Source organism: Crocuta crocuta, unplaced genomic scaffold (assembly GCF_008692635.1).
Source record: "Crocuta crocuta isolate KB4526 unplaced genomic scaffold, BGI_CrCroc_1.0 scaffold55, whole genome shotgun sequence".
Taxonomy (NCBI): Eukaryota; Metazoa; Chordata; class Mammalia; order Carnivora; family Hyaenidae; genus Crocuta; species Crocuta crocuta.
The window spans coordinates 6,129,240-6,156,930 of NW_027530512.1; the positions used below are offsets into that span (position 1 = coordinate 6,129,240).

The 27,691-nt window shown below is 43.0% G+C and overlaps 1 protein-coding gene across 1 annotated transcript in view; it reads right to left on the minus strand.

Moving 5' to 3' along the window:
- Positions 1-604: 604 nt before the first annotated feature.
- Positions 605-27,691, minus strand: part of RHOJ (ras homolog family member J) — an 86,831-nt gene continuing 59,744 nt past the window's right edge. The window contains exons 3-5 of the mRNA XM_077767212.1: positions 17,728-17,892; positions 15,313-15,408; positions 605-6,708 (exon numbers count right to left, since the gene is read on the minus strand). Of these exons, the coding sequence (XP_077623338.1) occupies positions 6,562-6,708; positions 15,313-15,408; positions 17,728-17,892 (408 nt within the window). The 3' untranslated portion in view covers positions 605-6,561. The remainder of the gene's footprint in view (positions 6,709-15,312; positions 15,409-17,727; positions 17,893-27,691) is intronic.

A 27,691-nucleotide genomic window follows, 5' to 3' on the forward strand; every position in this document is an offset into this window, starting at 1 on the left:
CATCCAATAAGCGTGAACAACTCAAATATTGTTGAGTTGTAACCAAAGGGTAGTATCATAGAGACAAGCAAAGCTGATGGCTTCGTCATCAGGCAGCTACATGTTTGGATGTAAAAACAGAAGGTAAACTTGGTCATCTCGTAGATCAGTACCTCTCAAATTTTAATGTGCACACAGATTACCTGCAGGTCTTATTAAAATGCAGCTTTGGGGGCAACTGGGTGGTTCAGTCAGTTGAGCAGTAGACTTTGGCTCAGGTCATGATCTCACAGTTGATGAGTTCGAGCCCCACATGGGGCTCACTGCTATCAGTGCAGAGCCTGCTTCAGATCCTCCATCCCCCTCTCTCTGTCCCTGTCCCCTGCTTGCACTCTCTTTCAAAAATAAATGAAACATAAAAAAATAAAATGCAGGTTTGGATTCAGTAGATCTGGAGTGGGCCTGAGTTTCTGTCGTGCTAACCAGCTCCACAGTAATGCTGCCAGTTGGTCCGCAGGACACACCTTAAGAAGCAAAGGGCTAGACACGTTCCCATTCTACCTGAGGCCTGGGGAAGGCAGTTTTCTCAAGTGAGTGATGAAGACACCCTCAGATCACTCAGAAATGAGTGTAAGGAAAAAAGACTGTTTAATGACTTAAAAGTCAGAACAAGGCATAAAACAAAGTGCAAGGTTAAAGAGTACATGAAGTAATATTCCATTAATTACAAAAGTGTATGTAGAACAGCCATTCTATAAGAAGCAGGTTGTAAGAAAGCCAAAGTTATTTCCCTGGTCTATCATTTCCCCTGTAGCGATCACATGGGGAGGCACATGGACTCTTTTCAGTTAGGATAAAATTCTGCTGAGATGTACTGAAACAGTAATGACTGTTTACTCAGAGCAAAAAACAATTTAAGCCAGGTGATGAGAAGAATGTAGAATTCATTAACCTTCTTGCCCATGGCTCCTCGAGGAGAACAAAATCCGATTGCTTTCAAAAAACTGATTTCAAAAATAGCAGGTGGTGGTAATTTTAGGTGTGTATTTGCAAAGCTGCCCCAGACATACCATCATGCCATGAAATTATTACTATTTTCTCCTGCAAAGAATTAACCTAAACTCTGAAGAACACTGGTGTGTGCAGGGCTATTGGGAAGCTCAGAGAGCCAACATGGCTTGTAGGTGAGACTCAGTTCTGGGCCTTGGGGACTGTCTCCTCATATTAGCCCAGACCTCCTATCCCCTAAAACATTGATCAGACCCTATTTGTCAAAGATGACTGCATATACTGAGAGGCTTGGAAGACATGGCCAAAAATACAACAAAATCACTCTGGCTATAGCAGCATGAAGCTCAAGGACACAGTGAAGTTTACCAGGGTAGAGCATGTTTAAAGCACACACGTACAAAACAACTCTAGATTTTGACATAATATTCCCTAGGGAGAAAAAAAATAGATTATGACCAAAATTAATCATGCAACTTTTACTCTAATTTCCTTTCATGGAAGTTAAAAGCCAAGAACAGGGGATGCTTGTGTGGCTTAGTTGGTTAAGCGTCTGACTTTGGCTCAGGTCATGATCTTTTGGTTCACGAGTCTGAATCCCCGCATCAGGCTCTCTGCTGTCAGAACAGAACGCCTCTTTGGATCCTCTGTCCTCCTCTCTCTGCCCCTCCCTGACCTGTGCTCTCTCTTTCTCTCTCTCTCAAAACTAAACATTTAAGAAAACAAAGCCAAGAACTGTTGCTGAACTTGCATCCCTGAATTCACAGATGAGCCAAACCCTCCTTGATCTGTTCCTCCCCTGACCCACAGAGATCTGCAGTGAACACCACCCAGCCTCTGATGCCTGAAGTGCCTCTGTGTAGAGCATGGCATTTCATCTCCTCTCTGGCCTTTGTTGACTACTGACGCACCATGAACTGTCACTTTAGCTCATGTGTTTGCGTCTCATTATTGTCGTTGTGCATGTGAAATGCCATCATTCCATTCAGAGATATTCCACTGAAGATGAATAAATGGCATTCATACAAGCAACAGTCTTTCCAGATATCATGAAGTCACCCTCTTCAGGTTTTACATCATGTTAGTGCTTCAGAAACTTTCAAGATAATTTCTTCACTCATATTCCTTGGTCAGTTTCTCTTGACCATCTGCTTGGGGATGGGCAAGCGTGATGACCCACCGCATTGATACTGAAGACCCAAAGAATATTGTCCAGCATTTCATCATTTTTCATGAATGGTGAGGTGGAATTATCTAAAATTATTATATGATTAATGCTGGAACGCTCTTCACGTGAACAGACCTCCTTTCTTCCTTAGACCTCCAGAAGCCCCAGGCAGAACTTAGCACACTCTGGGAGAATCGTCAAGTGTGTGTCTTTGCCTTGTGTTTACTTTTAGTTTTCTCTCTATTCTCTAAATGTTTCCTGTTTAAAAGGACCTAACTTCCTTTGTAAGAAACTTGATTTCCCTCATCTTCTTTTTCCTTTTCTGTTCCTAACGGTTCTTGAAATGAAATTATTTTGATTTTGTTGAGTTTCCTTATTTGTACTTGGGCAACCCATTCAATGACTCTTAAGAGAATAGCTGGTGACCTGTGGCTCTCACCTTTGAGAGAGAATGCACGTGTGACATTCTGGTATCTAAACATAGGGGCTGAAGACATAAATGGTTAGGTAATCATCTCCAGCATGGTGTCAAGCATTCCTTTAAAGCAAAACCTCAACTTCTAATTTTCCAACACTTTGGTCTCCTGGATGGGTTTGCCTTTGTGAATGCAATACTGCATCTTTATAATGCTTATTTATTTTGAGGAGAGGAGGTGATGGGCAGAGGGAGGAAAGGGAGAGAATCCCAAGCAGGCTCTGTGCTGCTAGATCTCACGAACCGTGAGATCATGACCTGAGCTGATATCAAAGTAGGACGCTCATTTGACTGAGCCACCTGGGTACCCCAAAACTGCATCTTTAAAGGCTTACCTCAAGTCCAATATTGTTTTTCTGAAGACTCTCTTCTTGGTGAGGTCATTGCTCACAAGGATCTATACTCTAAATAATGACATTTTTGTTGGCCTCAAGTTTTGGGTTTAACTTTCTTTAATTTCTCCTAAAATTGTGAGCATGGTTGTGATTACTTCTTTACTACCATTTAAATATTATTTCCTTATTGATGGTTCTGTGACAGTTGTGTATGGCAATATCCCCTTTATCTGACACTTCTCTTATGGACCAGAAATCTTCCAAGAGGTTCTTTGTATATCATGATCAGACAGACATATTGTTATTGCAGTCTCAGGACCAAAATTTCCTTCCTGTCACATGCGTATGACTTATTTTTGGATTTCCCAGCTTAGTGTTTCCTGGTTTAGGGTTGCTTTAGTTATTGCATTCAGTAATTTTTCTTTGAGTATAACTTTTCTTGGCAGCAATCAGCCCAGATTACTTACCATGACATGGCTTTGACTGTGTGATTGTCTTTTGTGTTTCCAAAATAGTCCAAGGAGTCCATTAATTCTACCAAGTAACCATCTGATTGAAAAAAGTATCTATCAAACTGGCTACTTGATTAAGCCATTAGATTGGGATTACATTGCTGTCTCCTGTTAAATCGGGATTTCAGCATATTGTATACTGTGGATTCCAAGCATACCGTAGATCAAACTCTAGTTTCTAGGTTATTACTAGTGTGATAGATTATCTGGTTTATAGTGGCCTGAGTTATGTATTTGAAATGTGGCTAACATCTATAGGATGAACAGATGCAACTCCAGCAATACACCTGCAAAACTACAACTTAGTATCTATGATAATGAATCGATTATAGTATGAGGTGAGGGCACTAGATGGGAGCAGGATAGCTGAGAGCTGTTCCAGCTCTGCCCCAACACACCTCTTTTGACCCATCTGGACTTGAGTTTCCTTATCTGTATAATGAGGGGGTTGGGCTATATTTTCTGGGGTCTCTTTTAGCTTTGAAAAGCTAAGACTCTACCCTCCAATGGAGATCAGCTGCCCTTTCTTGACTTTGGAAGATTGTGTAGACCGTTAAAGGATCCTTCTTTCAGATCTCTTCTTATCTTTGGCTTCAGGATATAATTTTGTTTAATCTTAGAGCATGAGACACTTTGTAGTGAACTAGCTCTTGCCATGAAACAGGGAATACGTGGTTAATTTGGTGGAATGACATTAACTCATTTAGGTTGCTTTGTTCTTCGTTGTTTTATTTAATAATTAGCTCCTGAGACCTCTCGGAGCCTCTCCAGCCAGGCACTAACAGTCTCTCTCCAGGTTCTGGTTCCAAGATGAGAGAGTGATCTTCCCACTGTGAATAAGTTAATCCCTGTGGTCCAGTAGGGACATGACGGCTTGGGCAACCGTTTGCCTGTTGAATGCACATATATGGAAAATCATCCTTGGTGGAGAAAACTGGATTTTTCCAGCGCTGGGTTTTTCATCCACATCAGTGAGAAGTGAGGAGGGGCCCCTTAGCAAGATGCAACTATGCAATAATGCAACAAAAGTGGCTAACAGCACTTCCTTTATTACAGGGCTAAATGCTCACTGTTGTTTGCAAAGAGTGAATCCATAACCTCTGCAGAGTTATAGTTTATGCACAGTTGATTTTCATCTACAGAGGCAGAAAGTCCTTGCTTTCTCTGTCAAGCTTTGACTTACAAAACTCCCATTTTCTTTCAGTTTGGGGCATGTGTGTATGTGTGTGTGTGTGTGTGTGTGTGTTTAAGAAAATGTTTAGCAACTAGATGGGAGAGAAGGGAAATAGAACTTGCAATGTGGAAGAAGGGAAACACATTTCAGAAATTCTAAACAAACAAACAAAACCTAAACAACTGAGGGGGTGTCATGGAAGGTCTTAACAGAAAAGACCTATGTCATATGCTTCTTTTCAGTGTGCTTTCTCCAGGAGCAGAAAGGACTAGAAAGACTGTATTTTTCCAACAGAAGGAGTGTGAATCCAGAACTCCTTCTGCTGAAATTGGTGTCATTTGATGTTGCAAAGAGGCACTTTGCTTATGCAATTGAAATAAAAAGTAAAGTGCCTACCTGGGTGTTTTCAGGGTAATTGTAAGCAAATAAGACTAATTAGGAGGCTGTGTAGTCTCTAATTAAAAGCTAGGAAATAACTCACTCTGTGATACAAGAATCCGGGGATGTTTGGAAGAGGCATATAGAAAGAACACATAATGCCTTCCTGGGGCTTTTACTTCCCAAGACCGAAATTCCTGTTCTACAGAGCACATCGTTTTGGAAGCAGGGGATAAACAGACCCAGAGCTGGACACACACAGATCCATCCCCTAAATATACATTTGGGGAAATGTGTGTAGATAATAAGGAGAGGCATTATTTTTGTACCAGCTGTACTTGGAAAATGTCGTTTAAACAGAACTGGGAACATGCATGGGGCAAGCTGTGAAGCACTTCGGTTGAAGCAAGAGGAAAAATTGAGGCACTTTGCTTAACCTTTGGGGACTTTCAAACATTTACTTTTTCATGCCCTGTGGCCAGGTCTTTCTTTTAGATCAGGTTATTATTGGGCATGGGAGTATGTGTGAATTCAAGGGAGGGAAAGGGCCTGCCATGGGGAAGCGAGGGAGCAGGAAAGTTCACTTTGCTGAATAAAGACTATTTTAAAAGATTTTCATAAGTTCTGTATATTAGCCCCCAGTCAGTTTGATTGAAAAGCAGAGAAACTACTTTTTAAAACACAGTTCATTTGTAGCTTGCTGTGACAATATAAATATGGGGAAAAAATAAGGCTATGAATCAGCAAAAGCATTTCCAGGGTGAATCTTTGGCAAAAATGTGGACCCCCAACAATTCAGGTGGCGTTTTCTTTCAACCGGGTTCAAAAATCTTAGCTTTGTAAGTTTCTAAAATTTTAACGTTTTCTTGTTTTCTTCTTACAGTCAGGCGGGCATTCAGAGGTACGTATTGGTTCTCATAGCTTTGGTAGAAATGTGCTGAAAGTGGAAATGGATATAAAATACATGGTCTTTAGGCTAATTTGGTATGGCTTTGTAAGGCCTGAGTAAACTGGTAAATTAGTAAACTTCTTAGAACAATACAAATAAATGCAAGACACATAGGTAGAATAACAGCTTCGGAAGAAAGGGTTAGTATGGTACTCCCGTGTTCTGTAGAAGACACCGAGTAAGGCCACCAATATAGGAACCGAGTTCCTCTTTTGGGTTTGTTTTTGTTGTTGTTGTTGTTTTGTTTTGTTTTTGTTTTTTTGGTGATGATTTTCCATCGGCTTCACGTTCATGGAAGGGAGATGCAAAATGCAACACGGTCTTTGCATTTGTTTCCAACGTGGTCAGCAGCGGCCCTGGCTGACATCCGGGCTCCGCATTCTCATGGCGTGTGCAATGTGCGTGCGTCTGGCTGGTCGAGAGGACGGGGCAGTTGGCTGACTAGTGTGCTGTGCTCGCGGGGCTTCCTGGCGTGCAAGGGCAAGCCTTCGTGCGAAGGGACTTCCTCTCTGGTCGTGCCCTCCTTCATGATCTGAGCTTGGTCTCACCCTTGGCTGTGGGTGGAGGCCAGTCCCCAGCAGCCTCAGAGAATTGAACAGCAGCTGTGACCCTCGCAGCAGCGTTTCTTCTTTTTCTTGGGGTGGAAAATGGTGAGGATTGCTTCATCGAAAACTGCCTTGAGACCTTTCTGAGTCAGGGCCGAGCATTCCAAGTAGCACTGCGCTCCGATCTGAAACACAAACAGGAGAGAGCAAGGCGTGAGGGGGAAAGAAGAGAGAAGAGCACAGCGGTTTCAGCCCCTCGCCCGGCCAAGTGCTACCGCTGCTGGGCCTGCAGACTGCCGGGGGTTGGTTTGGGTGTTTTTCCTTTTACATTTCCATTTGCATCGGTTCTCCTAACTTTCATATTTTTTTACTCTGATATTAGCAATAAACGGCCGTGGATTCCCTTTGGTAAGCAGTCAATTCTGAAAGTGACCCATAACCACTCATTCCTAATGTAAGAATATAGCAAATGTAAAAATTGAGAGAGGATTCAAAGCCAGTGATATGGTTTAAATATACTTTGTGAACAACAGGGCTACATGATGTTGTTTTTAGCACCCTTTCATATGCATGCAGAATGTGTAAATCTGGTACAAGTGAAATGTATCTCCTTCTGTATGTGAGAAGGCAAAGTGTCAACTTGGTTGGGAAAGCACATAGAAAGAGTGGGTGATGAGGTTTGATAGTCATGCTTCACTAACAGGCACTGCAGATGAGGTATCTCTTGGCAAGGTGATGTCCAATTGGTATTATTATTTGGTTTTAACATACTCAAACATTTTTTAAAATTTTATTTATTTTTGAGAGAGACAGACAGAACAAGCCAGCGAGGGGCAGACAGAGATGGAGACACAGAATTTCAAACAGGCTCTGGGCTCTGAGCTGTCTGCACAGAGCCTGACGCGTGGCTCAAACCCACGAACTGTGAGATCATGACCTGAGCCGAAGTTGGATGCTCAACCGACTGAGCCACCCAGGAGCCCCGGTTTTAACAGGTATATTTTTAAGGAGCTGACAAACCCAAACATGTAAAAATAAAAATCATAAAATACATTTACTCACAAAGACACCCTCCTAGTTGGTATTCATTCTATGTGTATTTAAATGATTCAATATTTTGTTCTCGCTTAGGGCTTTATTTCAAAGCTTTTGATGATTTCATACTATGGTGTATTTGATAATCACAAAATCTCTTTGAGAAATATAGAAATTCAGTCCAGAACTATAGCTTCTCATTTAAAAAATAGAAAGCCAGAGGGATGCCTGGTTGGCTCAGTTGGTAAAGTGTCTGACTCTTGATGATCAGCTCCGGTTGTGATCTCACGGTTGTGGGATCAAGCCCCACATGGGGCTCCATGCTGAGCACAGAACCTGCTTGGGATTCTCTCTCTCCCTTTCTCTCTCTGCCCCTTTCTTGCCTGCTCTCTGTCTCTCAAAGTAAATAAATAAACTTAAAAAGAATAACTGAAGAATTAAAGCAGATGCAGAAGAGGATAGGTGGATGATGGTGAATGACAGCAGATACACGACTCAATCAGGGTGGCAAATTACATGCCCATTCCAGTAGCTTATGTTAATGAGGAGAGCAGGGCTGGGGCCAGACCATAGGGGCGGGGGAGGAATGCAGTGGACTGTGAAGCACACCCCTGCCCCAAGAGCTGGCAGTCTTACTCGGCTTTAGACCATTGTCGCCATGGTTCACTGGTAACCATCTTTGTATTTTTCAAGACGACTTCAACTCTTGAAAAAAAATTTTTTTTAAATCTTTATTTATTTTTCAGAGAGAGAGAGACAGACAGACAGACAGAGTGAGAGCAGGGGAGGGGCCCAGAGGGAGGGAGACACAGAATCCAAAGCAGGCTCCAGGCTCTGAGCTGTCAGCACAGAGCCCAATGCAGGGCTCGAACTCACAAGAGCGAGTTTATGACCTGAGTTGAAGTTGGACGTTTAACTGACTGAGCCACCCAGGTGCTCCAAGATGAGTTGGACTTTTGGATTTTTTTAGTTAATAATTACCAATTTAAAAAATGCTCTGTGGACCAACCAAGGCAGGAATGTGGGATTATTTTTGGCAGCGACCAGTCAGCTTACAACTTGCAGACTAAAGGAACTCGTGGTTTAGATTAGGATAGAGTGTGAACAGCCCCAGAAGGTCAAATGAACTGTTTAAGGGCACCCAGCCAGAAAGTGGAAGAACTAGACTAGAATCTGGGTCTCTTCATGTGTGTTCTTTTCTTTGTTCTGTGATGATCATCCTTATCCCTCAACTCTGCAGGAAGTTGCTCAAGTCGACAATTAGCCCACATATACAAAACCCAAGCACGAAATAAAATTTTTCTGGCTGTGTCCAGATATAATGCACTCCCCCACTCCCCATAAAGAATAGATACTGTATGAGCTAAAGGAAAATACCCAAAGAAAAGATGCTGGATATTAAAAACCTATTTTATGGTTTCATTTTAAGGCTTGCCCTTTGAATTGAAGAATGGCTTTTTTGAATCATTAAAATAAGTTGGATGCAAAAGAGGGATAAAAAGTAGAGAACGTTTTCTTAATAATGTCATGAAATTTCATCTGTTACATTTTGGGATTGTGGCCAATGCTTGATATGAACATGTGAAATGCACATTACTGAAGGCTAGCTCTTCTGTGTCACCCTGAAAAAAATATGCAGAGAATGCTGTGAGGCCATTCCATCCAGAACACCTCTCCACTGAATCATGAGCCTCACTTGATTCTGGAAATCACAGGAGAGCTGGGCTCAGCTCACACATGGAGTTCTGGGCCCTCCGATCCTGCAAGATGGGCAGGGGCATTCCGACTCTNGGCGGGCTTTGCCTTTTGAAGGTGGAGGAGGGGCCCAAAACCCATCTGTCCCAATTCAGATATTTCTGAAGATAATGAAACAGTGGATCAAGGCATTATTGGGTAACTGTGTTAATACAAGCTGTTTTGGACTGATAGTTCTGGGAAAAGTAGCAAACAGGTTTTGGGTGTGATCTGGGAAAAATGTGTGAGAAACAGAACTCAGTTAAGAGGTAGGTGTTTTGTGGGGGGCCTGGGCAGCTTGGTCGGTTGAGTGTCTGACTCTTGGTTTTGGTTCAGGTCATGATCTCGCAGTTTCGTGGGTTTGAGCCCCATGGCAGGCTCTGTGCTGGCAGCATGGAGTTTGCCTGAGATTCTCTCTCCTCTCTCTCTGCTCCTCCCCGGCTCATGGTGTCTGTCTCTCTCAAATAAATGAATAAACGTAAAAAAAAAAAAAAAGAGGTGAGTATTTTGTTAACTGTGTGTCAGTGCTCTGAGAGTGAGAAAGAAGAATTCATGGAAGGCAGCGTAGCCGTGTTATAGAAATTTCTAAAAAGAAACCAATTCATTTATGATCTCAACAATGTGAAATGGAAAACTGTCTCAGGGAAACATGACTTTCCTTACAGTCTCATTTACCCCTTGGAGCAAAGTGACCCGCACAGCCAGATATTTAGAACAATCCGTAAGAGCTCAGGATCTGTGGATCCTTGTTTACACACACATGTTATCTGTGACGTGCTTTGCCAGGATGATTTATTTTCCAGAAAAAAATAGAGATTGAAGAATGTAAACTGAGAGAACACTCTTCTAATAGCTTTATAATAGCTCAAATTTATCATCTCAAAGCTGGGAAATGTATCAGACATGTACAGAACATTCAAGAGTCTGACAAGAAGAAATTAAACAAAAAGAAAAAAACAAACAGAAGAACCTACAGTGGCCAATCAAGTGGAAGAAAACCTACTGATCTTACAGGTTGTCTTCGTGGAGGTGAGACACGTTACAGAGTGAGATAGAGCGTAACCTGAAAGAGGAAAGGCAATGAAGTCTTCCCGGCCATGGACGCACCTGAGAGGCACATGAATTTAGCAACAATTATAGTTTGCTGAGCTGGACCTCAGGTCTCATTGGATCACTTAATCGTCGTAAGAACTTTGCAAGGTAGGTCTGTCACCTCATTTGCAGCTCAGAAAACTGACGCTAGAGACACGAAGTCACTTCCATAAGGTCACACAACAAAAGAAATATCAGAGGTTTGAATTTGTCTGTCCCCTGAGCTACAGTCTTAACACTCTGTGGGGCTGACGCTAGCAAATAACAAATGTGCCCGAAAGAGTAAAACTAATGAACAAACGGAGATGTTGTTTTGGATGCAGTGAGGGTCATAAGGGAGGAAAGGAAGAACAAGTAAGCCATTTCCTCTAAATGGAGAGGGGAGAAAATACTTGTGGAATAGACACAGTAAACTGGTATCTAAAGACCCAGCTAATAACAAAGAAGTCCTTTATTTCTTACTTAAGAATTAGGACAGGTACAGGTGACATCAAAGCCAAAAAAAGGAAAAAAAGAACCTAATGACTTGGGAGAGAAATTCTATCATAACAAATTGCTAAAAGAGGAAAATGTTTCTAGACTGGATGGATTTGCAGCTCATTTTTTTTTTTTTTTTTTTTTTGGGACCTCNATAATGTAGTGCACTACCTCAGTGAAGGTTAGTATGGAGGGGTGGGGACTGTGAAAAACTGAAGGGTATCTCCCTTGTCTGAAAGACTGTTTAAAGGTTGCTGTTGATGAGGAAATGCTGGCCTCGTGTTGCCAGACCTTCTAGTGTATGTATTGTTTTGTTTGTTTGTTTTTGTTTTAGAAGCCAGAACTGTGTATCTTTCTGTGAAGCTTCCATTGTTCAGTGTTGGCCACTAAATCACATTAAAAACACACATGTGGGGTGATCAAAGCATTTGTGGGTGAAATTTGATTCATCACTTGCCAATGTACTCCCTATGCTTTTTTTTAAAGTTTATTTATTTATATTGAGAGAGAGAAGGAGAGAGTGAGTGAGCACAGGAGGGGCAGAGAGAGAGGGAGAGAGAATCCCAAACAGGCTCCGTGCTGTCAGTGCAGAGCCTGATGCGGGGCTCGATCCCATGAACAGTGAGATCATGACCCGAACTAAAATCAAGAGTTGGAAGCTTAACCGACTGAGCCACCCAGGTGCCCTTATGCTTTAAGGGATGCCTTTGCACGTACTCATTTCTCTATTTGGAATTTTATCCTCCCTAGTCCCTAAGTTTGTCCACTTGATAACCTTGTCTTTATCCTTCAGACTTGGCTCAGATAGCGATTGCTCCAAGAAATTGTCTCTGAATCTTCCTTCCCCGAATGTGTTCATCACTCCCCGCTCTCTGCTACCTCAGGACTAAGTATTCATTCAGGTGGCCTGCCAGCCACCCTCTTCTTCTGGCCTATGGGCCTCTTGAGGGAAGGAGCTGTCTCTCCTTCATTTCTGCAACCCAGACCCTAGTGATGGAGTGACCAATTTTCAAAGACCACGAGAGATAGAAGAAATGGCCAGCATGCAAAACAAGGAGCGTTAAAAGTGACTTTTGCAGTCTGTAGGCAGGTATTAAAGACTCCAGTTGATTAAGGTAACTGAACATGGATTCCAGGATTTCTGCAGCAATTTTGCCGCTTTAAACCCACTGGTGCATGCTTGTTACATGCATGTTACAAAGCCAGCGGGACACAGGTACCAAGACAAAGAGTGAGAATAACAATAAGGAAGGTGCAGGGTGAAGAAGATACCAGGAAAGGGCAAAAAAGAGGCCAAAGGCTGAAAGAGAGGAAATGGCAAAGTGTTTTGTCAAGAAATACCTTAGGAGGTCTGAACTTAGAAAATCATGGTTAGGTTGAATCAAATGGAGTTGGGAAAGAGAACATCCAATGAATTATAATCTTAGAATTCAAGTGCAGCCCGGTGGCCGGCACATGAGAGGTGTTCAGTGAGTCACTGGCAAGTGGACCCAGTAGTAGTATGGACCTGAACCAGTGAGGAAGCTGGCTAGAGATGAACAAATGCAATAATGACAAGGAGACGGAGGATAAAACAAGTAGACGGATAACGACGAATATTTATTACCAGAGGATGCAAAAATATTTATGGAAATGTCATTGACTTTTGACAACTGTAAAGAATTGTAAATATGTATGATATGAAAATAGCCTTTAAAACTAAAATGCCCTTTGAGACCAAAAAGAGATGATAGAAGAAAAATGCTCTGAAAGTTGAAAAGTACCACCCAAAGGAATTGAATATGAAAGACCGGAACTTGCAGAGCACTTGAACTGTGGGGAGAATATGAATATTAAAATACGGGGCTTCAGTGTATAAAAACGAAGCCCCAAGACTGAGGCTACTTTACTTTACTTTACAGGCTATAAAAAGGAAGCAGAAGAACACGGTGGTTAAAGCAGTTTGATATCCCAGCTCTGCCGCTTTCTAGCGGTGTGACCTCAGCCTCGCTGAGCCTCAGTTTCCTCTAGGAAAGTGGAAATAATAATAGACACACCTCGGGGGGTTGCTGTGAGGATTAATTAAGACAAGGCATGTGAAGCGCTTGGCAGAAAGCCTAGCGCACTGCAAACACTCCGTAAATGCTAGCTGTTATTATAAACTACTTGACAGGAAAGTCAGGGAGCAGAGAGACTTAAAGCATCTCTATAATTACATGAATTGTGATGAAACAAGTTAAACTCTTGCTTGGATTTCTTCTAAATTGAATTTCATAAACTAAACACATTTCTCTCCGTATCTGAGAGCAGTTGCTAGGAGAAACTGGCAAAAGGCAATAAAGTGGTGAACTCATCCATTGTTCCTAAAATAAGTACAAGATGAGATGGGAGGCTTTGGAGTGACTTCTTTTCAGAGGGAAAAACAATTTCCTAAATGAGAAGTCAGGCTAGGACACTGACAACATGATGGGGTAGACAGGACGGAAGCGGGGACATGGAAACCGAGCTCCTGGAGAAAGCTGGTGCCGAGCCTCTGGGACCTCCTTGTGAAAAATGGACAGCTGGGAATCACATAGATTGTTTTTGGAGTTTGGTGTTTATGTACCTGTAGCGAGAGAAGTTAAGCTGAATGTTTGAGGAAGAGGTAGAAGAACCTCTAGACATGTACCCATTTTACAGAAGCCATAATAAATGGTTGGAGGAGACAGGTTACATCATGGTCAGATGCACAGCAGTGACATCCACAGATCTGGATTAGAGATGCTTGTGTTATTATCAGCTGTGTGAATCCAACATATTCATCTCCTAAGACTCTGTTTCCTCACCTGTAAGATGAGACCAGCACTATCTGCATAAGGGGGTTACCATGAAGCAGAAATGAGGCAGAGCCTGTAAAGTGCTTTAGTATCCCAAGACCTCGATGACTGGCTTATACTAGTCATTCTGACAAGATATTCACAGAAGTAGGAAGTGATGTCTCAAGTACTTGTGAGGTATCCTCATGCACTGTGTCCATAAAAACATAATTCTACTTAGTTCATTTCTACTTGAGTGTATCCCTTAGTTTTGGTGCCTATAAGAAAATTTTAAGAAGAGAGATACACACATTTTTATTTATGGAGAATTTGTACATAATATTTTTCTTGATCAGTTTAAAAGGGTGACTCCTATTCTGCCCAGGGCATACATTTTGCAGGGTTACTAACTTTAGAAAGTTAAAGAGGGGGGCACCTGGGTGGCTCAGTCGGTTAAGCGTCTGACTTCGGCTCAGGTCATGATCTCATGGTTCATGGGTTCGAGACCCAATCGGGTTCTGTGCTGACAGCTCAGAGCCTGGAGCCTGTTTCAGATTCTGTGTGTCTCTCTCTCTGCCTTTCCTCTGCTTATGTTCTGTCTCAAAAATAAATAAACTATTTAAAAAAAAAAAAGAAAGTAAAAAAGGGGCGCCTGGGTGGCTCAGCCGTTTAAGAGTCTGACACCAGCTCACAGTTTGTGAGCTTGAGCCCTATACCAGGCTCTGCACTGACAGTGTGGAGCCTGCTTTGGATTCTCACTCTCCCCGCCTCTCTACCACTCCCCTGCTTGCACTTTCGCTCTCTCTCAAAAACAAATCAAACAAACAAATAAACAAGCAAACAAAAAATAATACTGACTTAAAAAAGAAAAACAAAGTAAAAGCAATTTCTGAAACTTCTCGCCTGGGTCTACAGGCTTGTGACTGTATCAATGAGGAGGTGACTCAGGTTATGGAAATACGATTTAAAAGCCTCCTCTTGTGTCCATTTTAGTGTCTGATTTCGCACACATCCTGGTGGGCATGGGGAGACAATGATTTGGTCTAAAGAATTTCCCCATCAAAATCACCATTCATGTTAAGCTCTCAAGAAGGGAGAAAGGTCTGTGAAGACAGTTCCAGCTCTGAGGTGGTTGCTATTATCTGCAGCCACTTGGATTCTCCAACTAGTTATCTTCTGGTCCACGTTACTCCTCTAGATGCTGTTTGTGAGATAATCCAGCTGCTGTAAGTGGCTATTCATTATGTGGTGAGAAATATTGAACAAATATAACCCTGCCAGATGCTAATCTAAGTTTTCTCCAAGAAAATCACTAAATACCTTTAATGGGGTCATTTAAATGAATTACATTGATAATAAGCAGTGAGATGAGTCCCTTTATTCATACTAAATACAGCAACTGGATATTCTAAATGTTGCTAAGTCAGATGATAAGGGCTTCAGCTGTTTAAATTCACCAAGTTTTTTTCTAAAAGAACAGACAATGGTGGCTGGGAAGACACTAACCAAATGGTCCCTTCCAGCGTCACTAGAACAAAGGGGGAGTATGAAGCAGACAGAGGATCCGTGAACACACTGCACTTTAAAGCAAAAGTCTATGTAGCTCACTCCTTCCAAATCATACACCAAATTCTTCTGTCAGCATACATTTCAAATTAAATTCAAATCTGACTGTACCGCTTTTGCAAGCTTCACCCCATGCTCATAAGTGAGAGGTTTCTCTTTCATATACAGCAACCGGGCCAAGGTTTTGGGGTCATCGCGGAGATCAATCTGGCAAAAAAAAAAAAAAAATGTGTAATAAATTTCCTTAGTTTTTCAGGTCTTAGTGGATATTTTAAACCGTGAATTGGTAGAGATTCTCCCCGCCACCACTTTATATCTACGAAGTTGCCGACTGACTTTTCTTTAAGGAGGTACATACATACACATGCCCATATTACATCTAAAAAAGTAAAGTGATTTCTGTGCAAATGTCAGCATCAGGTTTTCCATGTGCTTTATTCTTCAAAAGCAATTCCCCGGGGGGCTGAACTCACTCCAATAATTCTGTGGTTGTTTCAGGCGTTTTTGAAATTTCCTACTTATTTTTAGATCCCACTTATAGGATATACACGATGATGGATCAGTCTTATTACCTTACAGTGATGCCTCATTTGGTCCCAAATTACATTACTCATTTCTTAATAGTCTATTTCCTGGCTGTGAATACATCTTTGTCTTCACCCTCACGGGGATAAAGATTTGCCTCCTGTGAGGATATTCTAAGGAGTGTTGATACAGACTCCCTAAAGAGGAATTTCTGAAGGGTCTGCTCAAGGAATAAGCATTAATCTTTTCAAAGGTAGAACTACTTTGAAATAGCATGTATGTTTGGATTAGTTTTGATAATTTAACCAAATATCTTAGTTGCATTACAATCTCCCTCTGTTGGGGTGTCTGGTGGCTCAGTTGGCTAAGCATCCAACTTTGGCTCAGGTCATGATCTCACAGTTCTGAGTTCGAGCCCCACATAGGGCTCTGCAGTGACAGTGCTTGGGATTCTCTCTCTGCTCCTCCCCCACTCCCGCCCCTCCCTCTTTCTCAAAATAAATGAATAAACTTCAAAAAAATTCTCAATGTGTATGTGAACTTATGCACATGTGAATGGGTGTAAATGTGGGCTCATAAAGGCTTGACTTTTAAAGAAAAACCAAAATATTTATACATTAGAGTTCCATTTATAAGCACATTGCTCTGCTTTATCAATTTGTGGGTTTTTTCTTTTGATCTATTTATTTATTAAAAAATTATTTTTAAATTTACTTTGAGAGAGAGTACATGCTCGTGGCGGAGGGGCAGAGAGGAAGAGAGAGAGAGAGAGAATCCTCATCAGGCTCTGTCACCCCTTCAGGCTCTGTCCTGACAGATCCTGATGTGGGGCTCGCTCTTATGACTTTGAGACCATGATCTGAGCCAAAACCAAGAGTTAGATGCTTAACTGACTGAGCCACCCTTGAGCCCTCTTTTTTGGTCTTGATCGTTCAATATAGTGCCACCAATGATAAAATAGGCTCAAATCGCACAAAGAAGTTTATTTCCTGAACATATTTTGGAAACAGGGATCCGGGCTCTGTCAATATGGTAAAAAATTATCATCTGGGATTAAAGTGAAAGATTGCATTTAAACAATTCTCTTTCAGAGTAGAAGCATTAAGTATACTCTGATTTTTGGACGTGTTAATTATCTGTCCGTATCTTCCTTCTTTAGGAAATACTTTTACTATTTTAAAAAATTTTTCTTTTCAATCAGAATAGAAAATAAGAAATAGAAAGCAGGGGCATAGGAAATAGATAACAATAAAACCCTTCCCTATCATTACATTTCTGTGTCTTTGGATACTAATTTAGCAAAGAATGAAATCGTTTCGAAACTATAAAAAGGAGGAACAATCTTAAACGCATTTGTGCAATGGGGTTTACTGTTGGAAATTCAAATTATAGAATTTTATTTGCTTTCAAAACACTTTAAGGCCCTTTACAATCACAGGTTTGTGTATCTGGTACATCTGTTTTTAACTTCTTTCCTAAGGTCTGAAAGACCAAGAGGTTTAAGGGGAACAGAGAAGAGTAAATTCCTGTCTTCTTTCTCTTGTGGTGTTAAGGAATTCCTGTCCTCATGTGTCCATTTGGACTGGTGGGTTCATTTGGACATTCACACCTATTTTGTGACTTTCAAACAATTGTAGATTTCAGATATAAAAAAATATCAGATAATAAGTGTGATTGACATCCCCACCTCATTCCTCTGGCTCAGGGCTGGAGATGGGTGTCTACTTCAAAAAGTACTTTGTTACTTAAAAATAAAAAGCAGAGAGATTAATTTCTAAAGATCACATTGAAACCTTCTCTTCATATAAATAGCTCTGTTGCTTTTTCAGCCATGGGCTAAACAATCATGCAGATCTGAGGAATGGCTGTTTGTAGGGTTGATATATCAGACACGCTCCTCCCTAGTGTTGGTGAAATAGGCTGTTCAAGAGAAGCCTGGTCTTTCCTTTTTTGCTGCCCTCCTGCCCTGCCCACCGCACCTTGCTGGCTCCCGTGTCTAACCTGGGTCCCTATGAGGACGTAAGGCACGTGAGGCATGCAGTCCTTCAGCTCGGGGACCCATTCCTCCTGGACGTTGTGGTAAGAGGCAGGATTTACGACAGAGAAGCAGATCAAAAACACATCTGTGTTGGGGTAGGAGAGCGGCCGCAGCTGGTTGTAGTCCTCCTGCAGGAAGAGCAAAGAGTTTGTTCAGACCGGGGAGGGCGGACCCCCGTGAGTGTTCTGCAGCTCCCCTGACCTGCTCATGCTCCCGCCCTGGGATCTGGTGGTTCCCTGCAGGAAGTGCTAGAAATAAAGGAGCCATCAGTCAGAAGCACACCTTTTTGTTGTGTATAGAGGTTGTAAAACAGCCCCCCCCAAATTAAAATTTACTGATTTATTTTGAAGAGAGTGAGAATGCGCACACACACCAGTAGGGGAGCGGCCGAAGGAGGGAGAGAGAGAATCCCAAGCAGGCTCCGTGCTGTCAGTGCAGAGCCTGACATAGGGCTCGAACTCACAAACCGTGAGATCATGACCTGAGCTAAATCAAGAGTTAGATGCTTAACTGACTGAGCCCCCCAGGCGCTCCATAAATATCTCCCTTTTAGGGAAAACTTAAGAAGCTATTTTTTAAAATATTTTTATTTATTTCTAGGAGAGAGAGACAGCGTGAACAGGGGAGGGTCAGAGAGAGAGGGAGACACAGACTCTGAAATAGGCTCCAGGCTCTGAGCTGGCAGTCAGCACAGAGCCCGACGCGGGGCTCGAACCCACGAACTGCGAGATCATGACCTAAGCGAAAGTCGGTCGCCCAACCGACTAAGCCACCCAGGCGCCCCAGAAGCTATTTTTTTTTAAGGAGCTTTAGTGAGATATCTTACATACTATAAATTCACCCCTATAATGTGTATAATTCAATAAGGATTATCACAGTTCCCTGTTGCAGTGTGTTATATTGAATGGAGTTGTGTTGTATGGAAAGTGGATTTAAATTAATGCGCAATTGGCCAAGGCACAGCAGTTCTCTTCTTACACAATTTTTAAAAATTGCATGCAAATTTAATTTAGAACAAGCTAGCTGTAAATGTAAAGCAAAGAGTTGTCAAATTGGACAGCACAATTTTGTAGAAATGTATTGTGTGAGGGTCTAGAGTTCAGAATTTGGGATTTCCTTTTGAGTCTACCTAGAGGCCATAGCATGGCCTAAATAACAAAATACCATATTAATTATTTTTTCCCCACGTTTCAGACCAGAATATGCTCTGGTTGGAGAGTTCTTGCTTATATAAGTTGTTCATGTACATGCTGTCTTAGTGGAAGAAGATGAAGACAAAAGTAAAACGTTGGAACATCTCACCTTTGGGAAAATGTCAGCATGTATCTTTTACTGTATGTGAAATGTTTTAGGAGGTTCCAAGGTAAATCTGCTATTTCGATATAACATTTATATTTTCATAGAATTTAGTAACACATAAGCTAAAAGTAATTTTATGTGTGTGTATACTTATACTACGTTAAGTATACACTAGGTACACATACATGTCAGCACACACCACAATATGACATACTGGTCATACGCACCTTGCATACTTCATATATATATATGCACACTATGTACATGCACATGCTATACATACACAGGGCAGCCAAACCTGTGTGTTCACTTATCACATACACATAAGGCATATGCCACATAGCAATTCATTTATTAGGGTCCTGACTACTCTTCCTAATGTTAAAAAAATTATTAAACTCATAAATGCTCACTGCAAAAATTCAAACATTACCTAGAGTAATACAGAGAATAGAAGTGAAAGCTTGTTTTTGCCCTCTAGGTGATCTCTAACAATCTTTCCTCTATTCCTAGAGGAAGCCATGGTTTAACCATATCCTTTTGAATATTTTATATTTATTTAAATATATATCAGACATGTTTAGTTTAAAAAAGATAAATTGATTACATAGTTCATATTATTGTGCCCCTTGATTATATATATATATGTATGTATAATGTTTATTTATTTTAGAGGAGGGGAGAGGCAGAGAGAGAGGGAGACACAGAATCTGAAGCAGGCTCCAGGCTCTGAGCTGTCAGCACAGAGCCCGATGTGAACTCATGAACCTTGAGATCATAACCTGAATTGAAGTTGGACGCCTAACTGACTGAGCCACCCAGGTGCGCCTAAGCAAAGGTTTTTAGTTACCTAAACAGAATGCAGCATAAGATGGCAACCATGCTGAAAAATCCTAAAGTCCAAAAAATAAACTAAAAGAATATAAAAAATCACTGACAGTGGCTCATTTATCACATTTCTATTAAAGCAAATAAGTAGGAGTTGAATGCATTGCTGAATAAACACTGGTCACAGTGGGCAGTTGGGCCAGGCCTCCTGGCTGCATATTGGCTGAATTGTGCCAGGGTGTGTGTGTGTGTGTGTGTGTGTGTGTGTGCGCGCGAGCACGCGCGCGTGTATGTGGTCGTGGTGGGGGGTGATAGGGAGTGGGGGAGTGGACAGCTCCTTTCTTGTTACTAACCCCTCCTCTTTACACAGTGAGCCCTGTAACCAAAATTTCTTGCCCACGGTCTCGGCACTGCTCTCCTTCCTCTCTGGGGCTTTCTGTTAGGGGGTAGCCGTGAGGCTGACAAGTTGAGAACCAGGCCATAACCTACAGCTGTTCATGGGACCACCTGCCCTCTGCTGCCTCATCGTCCCATGTGGATTGCGATAAATGGAACAGGGGGCATCTTGTTTTTATTTTCTTATGCCCTGCTTCTACTCTGTCCACAGTGAACATTCCACAGACGCCGTTGACTGACTGGATGACACCAGGTCTGCCCTGAACTGCAAATGAACACGTGGCTTTTTGGTGGGTGATTTACTGCAGGGTTTTCATTAGAATCACCTGGGGGAGTTTTAAGAACCTCTTGACACCCTGCTGCCTCTCTCCCTACACTCTGGGACCAATTAAATCACGATTTCTGGAGAGTGGGCCTGGGTAGCTGGGCATTCTGATATAAATGGTTGGAATTGACCTGGAATTGAGAACAACTGATTAACATTATCCGTATCTTCATCACCGAGGATGCATCAAGGGCTTATTAAGAAGGGCCATGCATTGCTTCAAGTGCTTACATGCATTACCTCTTGAATCCTCAGAGTAGCGGCGGAGAGATGGTAGCATCAACATTCATATTTCATAGAAGAGGAACTTAAGTTCAGAGAAGTTCAGTAGTGAACTAATGTCTCAGAGCTATTAAATACTGGGATGGGCTATTTAGCGGGAGTCCAACTCCAGCTCTTGTGACATTATTTGTTTCCGCTCAGAATTTTAAGCAGCAGACTAAGCTTTTTTTTTTTTTTAGAAAATCTAATTATCTGGGTATAGACTCATGCTTTACCCAGGAATCTAAGAAATGTTGGACCTTTTTGGATGTAGGATCTATTTCATGGCCTGAACTTACTAGAAATTACCAGCAGATGGCAGCAGACACTGTATATTTAAAACCTCAACAGCAACCAAGAAAATTGCACGTTCTGAAGCGCCACTACTGGATCTCAGGTAGGAACAAATAACTGGTGGTCTGAAAGGATTGTGTTTATCTGATTCTTTATCCAGAAGCCATCAAAGGAATTCTGCTTACATTCTGGAAAAGTTAGGAAGAGCCTGGTTTGCCGGAGGGACTACGGGTGGGAATGGGAGAGGAGTTTGTGTTTTTGATCATTTACCCTCCTGGCAGGGTAGCCAAGGCCCTCCAGCTGAGTGACTTCCGACCTTAGCCTTCGGTGGGCTTCATCTTGCTCTGCATTCTGGATATCTCTCCCGTGGAAAGCTCAGTCCAACTCTGTAACGCTGGGGCTCCAGGGCGGCTTAGTCCTTTGAGCATGGACTTTGGCTCAGGGCATGACCTCACCGTTTATGAGTCCGAGCCCCACATCAGGCTCTGTGCTGACAGCCCAGAACCAGGGACCTGTTTCAGATTCTGTGTCTAGTCAATTTATTTGGAAGTGAGACAGGTGACGTTTCTCTTGCTCTTGGTTAGCTCTGTGATAATAGAATACCGTAGAGTAGTTATTTGACTGAATTGGAGCAACACAAATGAGGGCTGGAAGAGGTTTTAGAGATCAGTTAGTGCAGTGGCTCCCAAGGTGTGGTCCCTGGGAGCTTGTTAGGAACACACGTTCTCGGGCCCTACCCAGCCCTCCTGAAGCCAAGGCCCTGCGGAGCATCTGCACCGTATGTCAAGGTGATGCTCTTGCAGCTCAAGTTTCAGAACTGCAGCTATTGTGCTTCCTTTTCCCCTCAGCCGATTTTATGGTTTAAGAAGAGAAACTCTAGACAGATTGAGTGATTTAATCAGGACTACAGAGCAAACACACCTTTGAAGGAGGTTCACACCTGGGCTGGCAGACTCCTGTTGGCCCCCATTTGCCACAGGTGTGGCAATGAAATGGAGCCGAGGGCTTCAGCATTAATAAAGGGAAGTGTCCTCTTGAGATTGAGAGCTGGGTGGTGGGAGGCTGGGGGATTTGACTTTGTACCAGCTGATAATGCAACAGGGTGCATTCTGAGCCTAGGTTGGATGACCACATGTTGGGATGATGTGAAGGGGCTCTGGGAAATGGATCGATGATCTAGCTGGTGGACCGTGCCCTCCATTCTCACATTGAAGCTGAGAATGGAAGACCAGCACTTGCATGTTTCTTGAGGAAACAAGGTGTTACTCTAAAACTGTGGCTTGAGCGGGGCTTTGGAGGGCTGAAATGGACAAGGAGGCTGGCTGGCTGGGGCTCTCAGGGGATAGGGAAGGATTTGGGGCAAGGTGGGCTCTTGAGTACTTTCCACCAACTTTACCCCAAAGGCGGGAGACTGGTTTGAAGGCAGATCTCGTGCTCTTGGATGACTACGGGCAACTATGAAGAAAGAACAGTTCAGGGACAGCCTCATCAGATGGCCAAACACCTTCCACATATGTTTGACGAGTCACGGCATGATGGCCCAGGTGGGAAGTAAAGTGAATCTTTCAACCAGTCTTTCTCAGACTTTAGGCCCACTTGAGTCATGTTAATGTGCAGCTTCTCATTCAGCAGCAGGTCTGGGGCAAAGCCCTAGAAGTTATTTCTGACAAGTTTCCAGGTGACTCTGACACCGCTGGTCCAGGGACCACATGTTGGGTGACAGGAGAGTTGCATTGAAACTCCTCCCACCTTACCCCAGCCCACACCCATATTAAACTGGAAATAGAATTCAGCTTCCAAGTCCTCTAGGGCTTAGTGACATTCATCCCAGATTTTAGCACATGACTCATTTTCAGATTCTCCCATAAGTACACTCTTATCTGTCAGGCTTGCTTTGGGAAATGTGGGTAACACCCAGAGGGGAAGAGTGTAGCATACGACTTAGGAGCATGGGCTAGGGAGACATGTTCTCTGGGCTCCAATCCCAGCACTGCCTGTGACTACTTTGTGAGACTGGGTAAGTTTGCTCTGCCTCAGTTTCTTCACCTGTAAAATGAGGTCGATAATCGTGCTTGCCCATACGGTTGTTTGAGAATAAAATGTGTTAGTATGTGTAGACCACATAGAGCAAGGTGTTGAATATAGTAAGTTCTTTGGTGGTCAAGAGTCCATCTTGTCAACAACAGCTGTAGTGTCCCTACTCTCTTTGGATACTAAGGCTGAACCCAAAATTAACTTTTTCTAAGCTGCATAGTAATGAGACCCAAGTGCTTGCATATTTGGATTGCACCTCTGAATCAATGTCTCTATGGCTTTATTTTTTTTTAATAATTTAAGAAGAAATAAGATTGTGTCCTAAGGTTACTTTTACTAATATTTTGTCATGTGAGCAACCTTTTTTGAAATCCTCCAGATTGCACACTTCTAAAGCCACGTTAAGGTGCATATGAGTGAGAAAGGTTGAGTTGCTTATTGAAAAACATTTGTGTTGAGACTTGAGGCAAACTTCCCATGGAGGATCCGTGGAGGAGGCCCAATGCTGTGCTCTAGATGGCCCCATTGGGTCAGCCAATAACAAAAGAGAAGGCTCATGTTCTTCCAAGTGGACCCTGGGTTGCCGTTAATGGACCCCAACTGTACCTGCCTCCCTGCCTGGCCATGTGCCTCGTTAAGCCCTTGCGAGGAGAGGGGCTTCAGAAATCGGGCAGGTGAAGACAAGCAGTGTGCAGTCTTGGCTGAGGGCGGGGTGTGGCTGATGGCCTTTCTGTTCCCACATTTCCATGGTCACTGGTGACAGCTGAGCTACTGGGGGCTATGGTTTCTCAGCACCATCCTGTGCTTGCTGACACACAGACAGCGCTCCATTGTGTGGGGCCTGTGTGCAGAGGACCCAGGGGTTCACCCTGCTGAGAAGCCAGGCTCCCGACATCAGGGATTCTCATTTCTCCCTGGCCATGTTGTCAAGTGCCACTTTTGGCAAATGCTGTCTTTGAGATATGTTTATCCTGGAGTTAGGACTGAGGCCACAATCTGAGCAGGCCTTCACCCCCCCAAAGTGCATGTGGCAGAGCGCGGGAGGCAACCTGTCTTTCTGCTGTGGCTGGTTCCACTCTACGTGGCTGGAAGCAGGGTGGGAAGATGCCTGGCTCTGAGCCATGACCTGGGACAGACCAGTTTGGCATTCGTTGGCTGGCAAACGCCCAGGCTTTGCTGCAACATCCCCACCCCAGCATCCTGTCGTCCCCTAGGTCTCCAATGACGCACTCAAAACATACTGGCCTGCACATACGTCATGGAAAAGTTGGCTCTGGGATTCTTTGTGGCTGAGCCAAAGATCTGAGCTCTAGAAACCCCTTTCAGGGACACGTTCAGTAATCCACTACTAGGGGCATGTGCGGGAGAGCATGACTTGGTCAGACCTAAATAGATGTGGCTTATGGGCCGGGCCTTCTTGCCTCTGCAGCGTGAGCTGAGGGGTAACATGCAGAGTCAGCCTGTGAAAAACGCCTCCCTTCATTGCCTACCTTCATGTTAGGGATTCTACCTAATAGATGAACCAGAGTTCTGAGGACTCTGTTTTCAACGGATTCTACTTGAAGTCCAAAAATTCGGGGGTTTTTTGGGATTTGGGGCGGGAGCTAATTTTAATAGCAGCTGCCATGTGCTGGCAGTGTATGCACGTGGCTTCATTGTAGACCGTCTTTAGCGGGTGCTTGGCAGGCTTATGAAGGGCCAGAAGCATGTGTGAGGTGGGCGTGGTGGGGCTGCCGTGGTGTCCAAGGCAGACCGGACACAGCACTGTGGATGGAGCCAGGTTTGGCCATTTTTGTCTCGGGCTGACTTTGAAGGCAGAGATACTGAGTTCCTATCACTCTCCCTTTCAGAACATGTGCCTCTTGCGGTTGTTTTCATCAACTCTGACCCACACTTAACTCAAGACAAAGACGAGGGACACTACTTCCGGGTTTATTCATGTAGGAAAATCTAGTGATTCACAGCAAGATAGAACTCTATGGTTGGTTTCAGAGACTTATTTCCTTTTTTTGTGGTTCAGGGATTAATCAATTGGTTTTGAGGTCATCTCCCTTTCTTCTTAGTCACTGTGGCCATATGAGTATGTTTGAATTAGTTAAATGTTCCTTGACCATGTGACCTCAGTGACATTTGCTAGAATATAACTGAGGATGATGGATTCTCCTGCCTGAGGCTGAGAATGGAAATTTTGGGATAATGCTTTTGAGTTAAAGCCATTCTAGAACTGTGGGAATCCACTCAGGTAAGGGTTGTTTTCTGCCACAGCCTCCTACAGTTAGGAGCCTTGCTTGGAGCACCAAAGACTTCTAGAGTACTGCTTCTCAAATTTTTATTGCATATGGATCATGTGGGGATCTTCTTAAAATGAATTTTCAGATTCAGTAGGCCGGGGGTGGGGCCTAAGAACCTGCATGTCTAAGAAGCTTCCTGGTGATGCATTTGCTACTGGTGGGTGGGCCACACTTTGAGTGGCAAGGTTCCAGAAGAGTGATCCTTAAAACACGGTGCACAGACCAGCAGCAGGAAGTAAGTTAGACATGCAAATTCTTGGGCTCCTTTCCAGGCCTGTAGAATCAGAAATTCTGAAAGTGGGGCTCAGGGGCTGGGTTTTCACAGGGTTCACAGGTGATTCTGATGTCTGCTCATGTTTGAGAACCACCACTATTGTGCAAAATGAATTACATGCCACCCTTTAGTGTAACACACTCCAATATCTAACAATGCTTCACTGCTGGGAGGTCTCCCTTCAGTCTAGCCTCAAATCATCTGGCTTCATTACTCCAGATCTTTTAGGCCTTCTTGAAGTCATCTGTTAGAAGTCCTAATCATAGAATTTTAGGCCTAGAAGGAACTTTAAGATGTGTCCTGACTCCTTTTCCCCATGCTGCACACTCTCTTATGAACCTTGTCCACTTTTGAGCTCTCAAAGTACCTGGTGGAAAGCATTTGAGTAAAAGTTAAGTTGAAGAAGTATCTATAACCCACTTGTGATATTTTATCAGTGCCCAACACTTCACCTGTGTCAGAGGTTTGGATCGTTCTACTTCCTTCAATTTGGACCTTAAAGATATTTTTATAGTGCCTTAGAGCTTCAACTCCTATATTAGCGTTATTTAAAATTTTTTCAAAAAAGGACAGCAGCAGGAAACAATAATTAAACTCTATAGGTGCTTTTAAACAATTTTATTGGATTTGAAATTAAACAGAGGCCTGGGGAGGTTGTTCTGGGGACAATGAATGTACAGAAGCTAACAATTGTCTGTCAGTGGTTGCTATAGACGAGAGGTCAAAGGCTGGGCTTGTGGAGCACCGGGAGCTTTGCAGAAGGCAAGAGGTTTCAGAGTCAGGCAATAATCCTTGCTGCATGGAATTTTTCAAACTAGATTATATTTGTAAACTCTGACTATGGGAATGAGGGGTGTAAACTCCTGTCGCTTTCAGGCTGAGTTTCTGATGAATGGGGACACCCTAATGACTACAGGACTGAATGAAAGTAAGCAAATCCAGTCCAAAAAGCAGTGTACCTCTATTTCCAGAAGGTTTTCTGGCAGAAGGGTAGTCAAGCAAGAGGTGCACTGAGACAACTGTACCTTAGCTCAGAGGAGCCAAACCAATTTTCCCATTTGGGCATTTGGAGCATCCTTTCCTAGTTGTGTACCTCAATATTGACGTGAGGAGTCTCTTTCCCTCCCCAGTTCCTGGGAGTAGCTGGCTACAACAGCCATCTGCAAATGAAGGGAAAACTGGACACTCTTAGGGGTCTTGAGTCTGGTGCAAGGTTTTCTAATTCCCCACTGCCGGGGCCTGCCCAACATCAGCCTCCGGTGTCCCACAGACATTTATACATGGTCCTTGCAAATGCACACAGAAATCCCAAAGAGTTCCATTTATTATTAGTTTTCCTAGTATAGAGTTTTCAAGTTGGGCAAAAAGATATATCTCCAGATAATTGTGAAGGGGAAAAAAAAAAGGCCCAGACAAATGCATAACTACAAAGAACAATTAGCAGGAAACTCACAGTGGGAAAGAGCCTGGTCAACGTTCACTCCAAAGGACTTAAGATGTATGAATTTGGACAGACTGAACAACCCGCTGATTTTGACCTAAATAAATGACCCAATGGTAACAAAAGCTCTATCAGAGAAATTGGGCCACGGCCATCAGTTGCTTAACCACTTTGCCTCCAACCCATGAATTTATAACATTAGAAACCTTTCAGAGTGGAGTGTGGGGTGTGAGGAAAGAAAGATAAGGTAGCATTTTCATCTAAGTAGGGCATGTGCTGGACTGAATCAGTGTTGAGGGTTCTCGCTAGTCTATGGCCTTACATTATTGGCTGGCTACATTCTCCAACCTGAAGATACATCTCTGACAGACCGAGAATATTTCAAGAATCTCAGAGAATTTAGAGTCAACCTCCAGTTGTGCAGGGGTTGACTCTCACTTTTGGAAACCATTCAGGATCCCGGTTTTCTTCTTTCCGACACTTA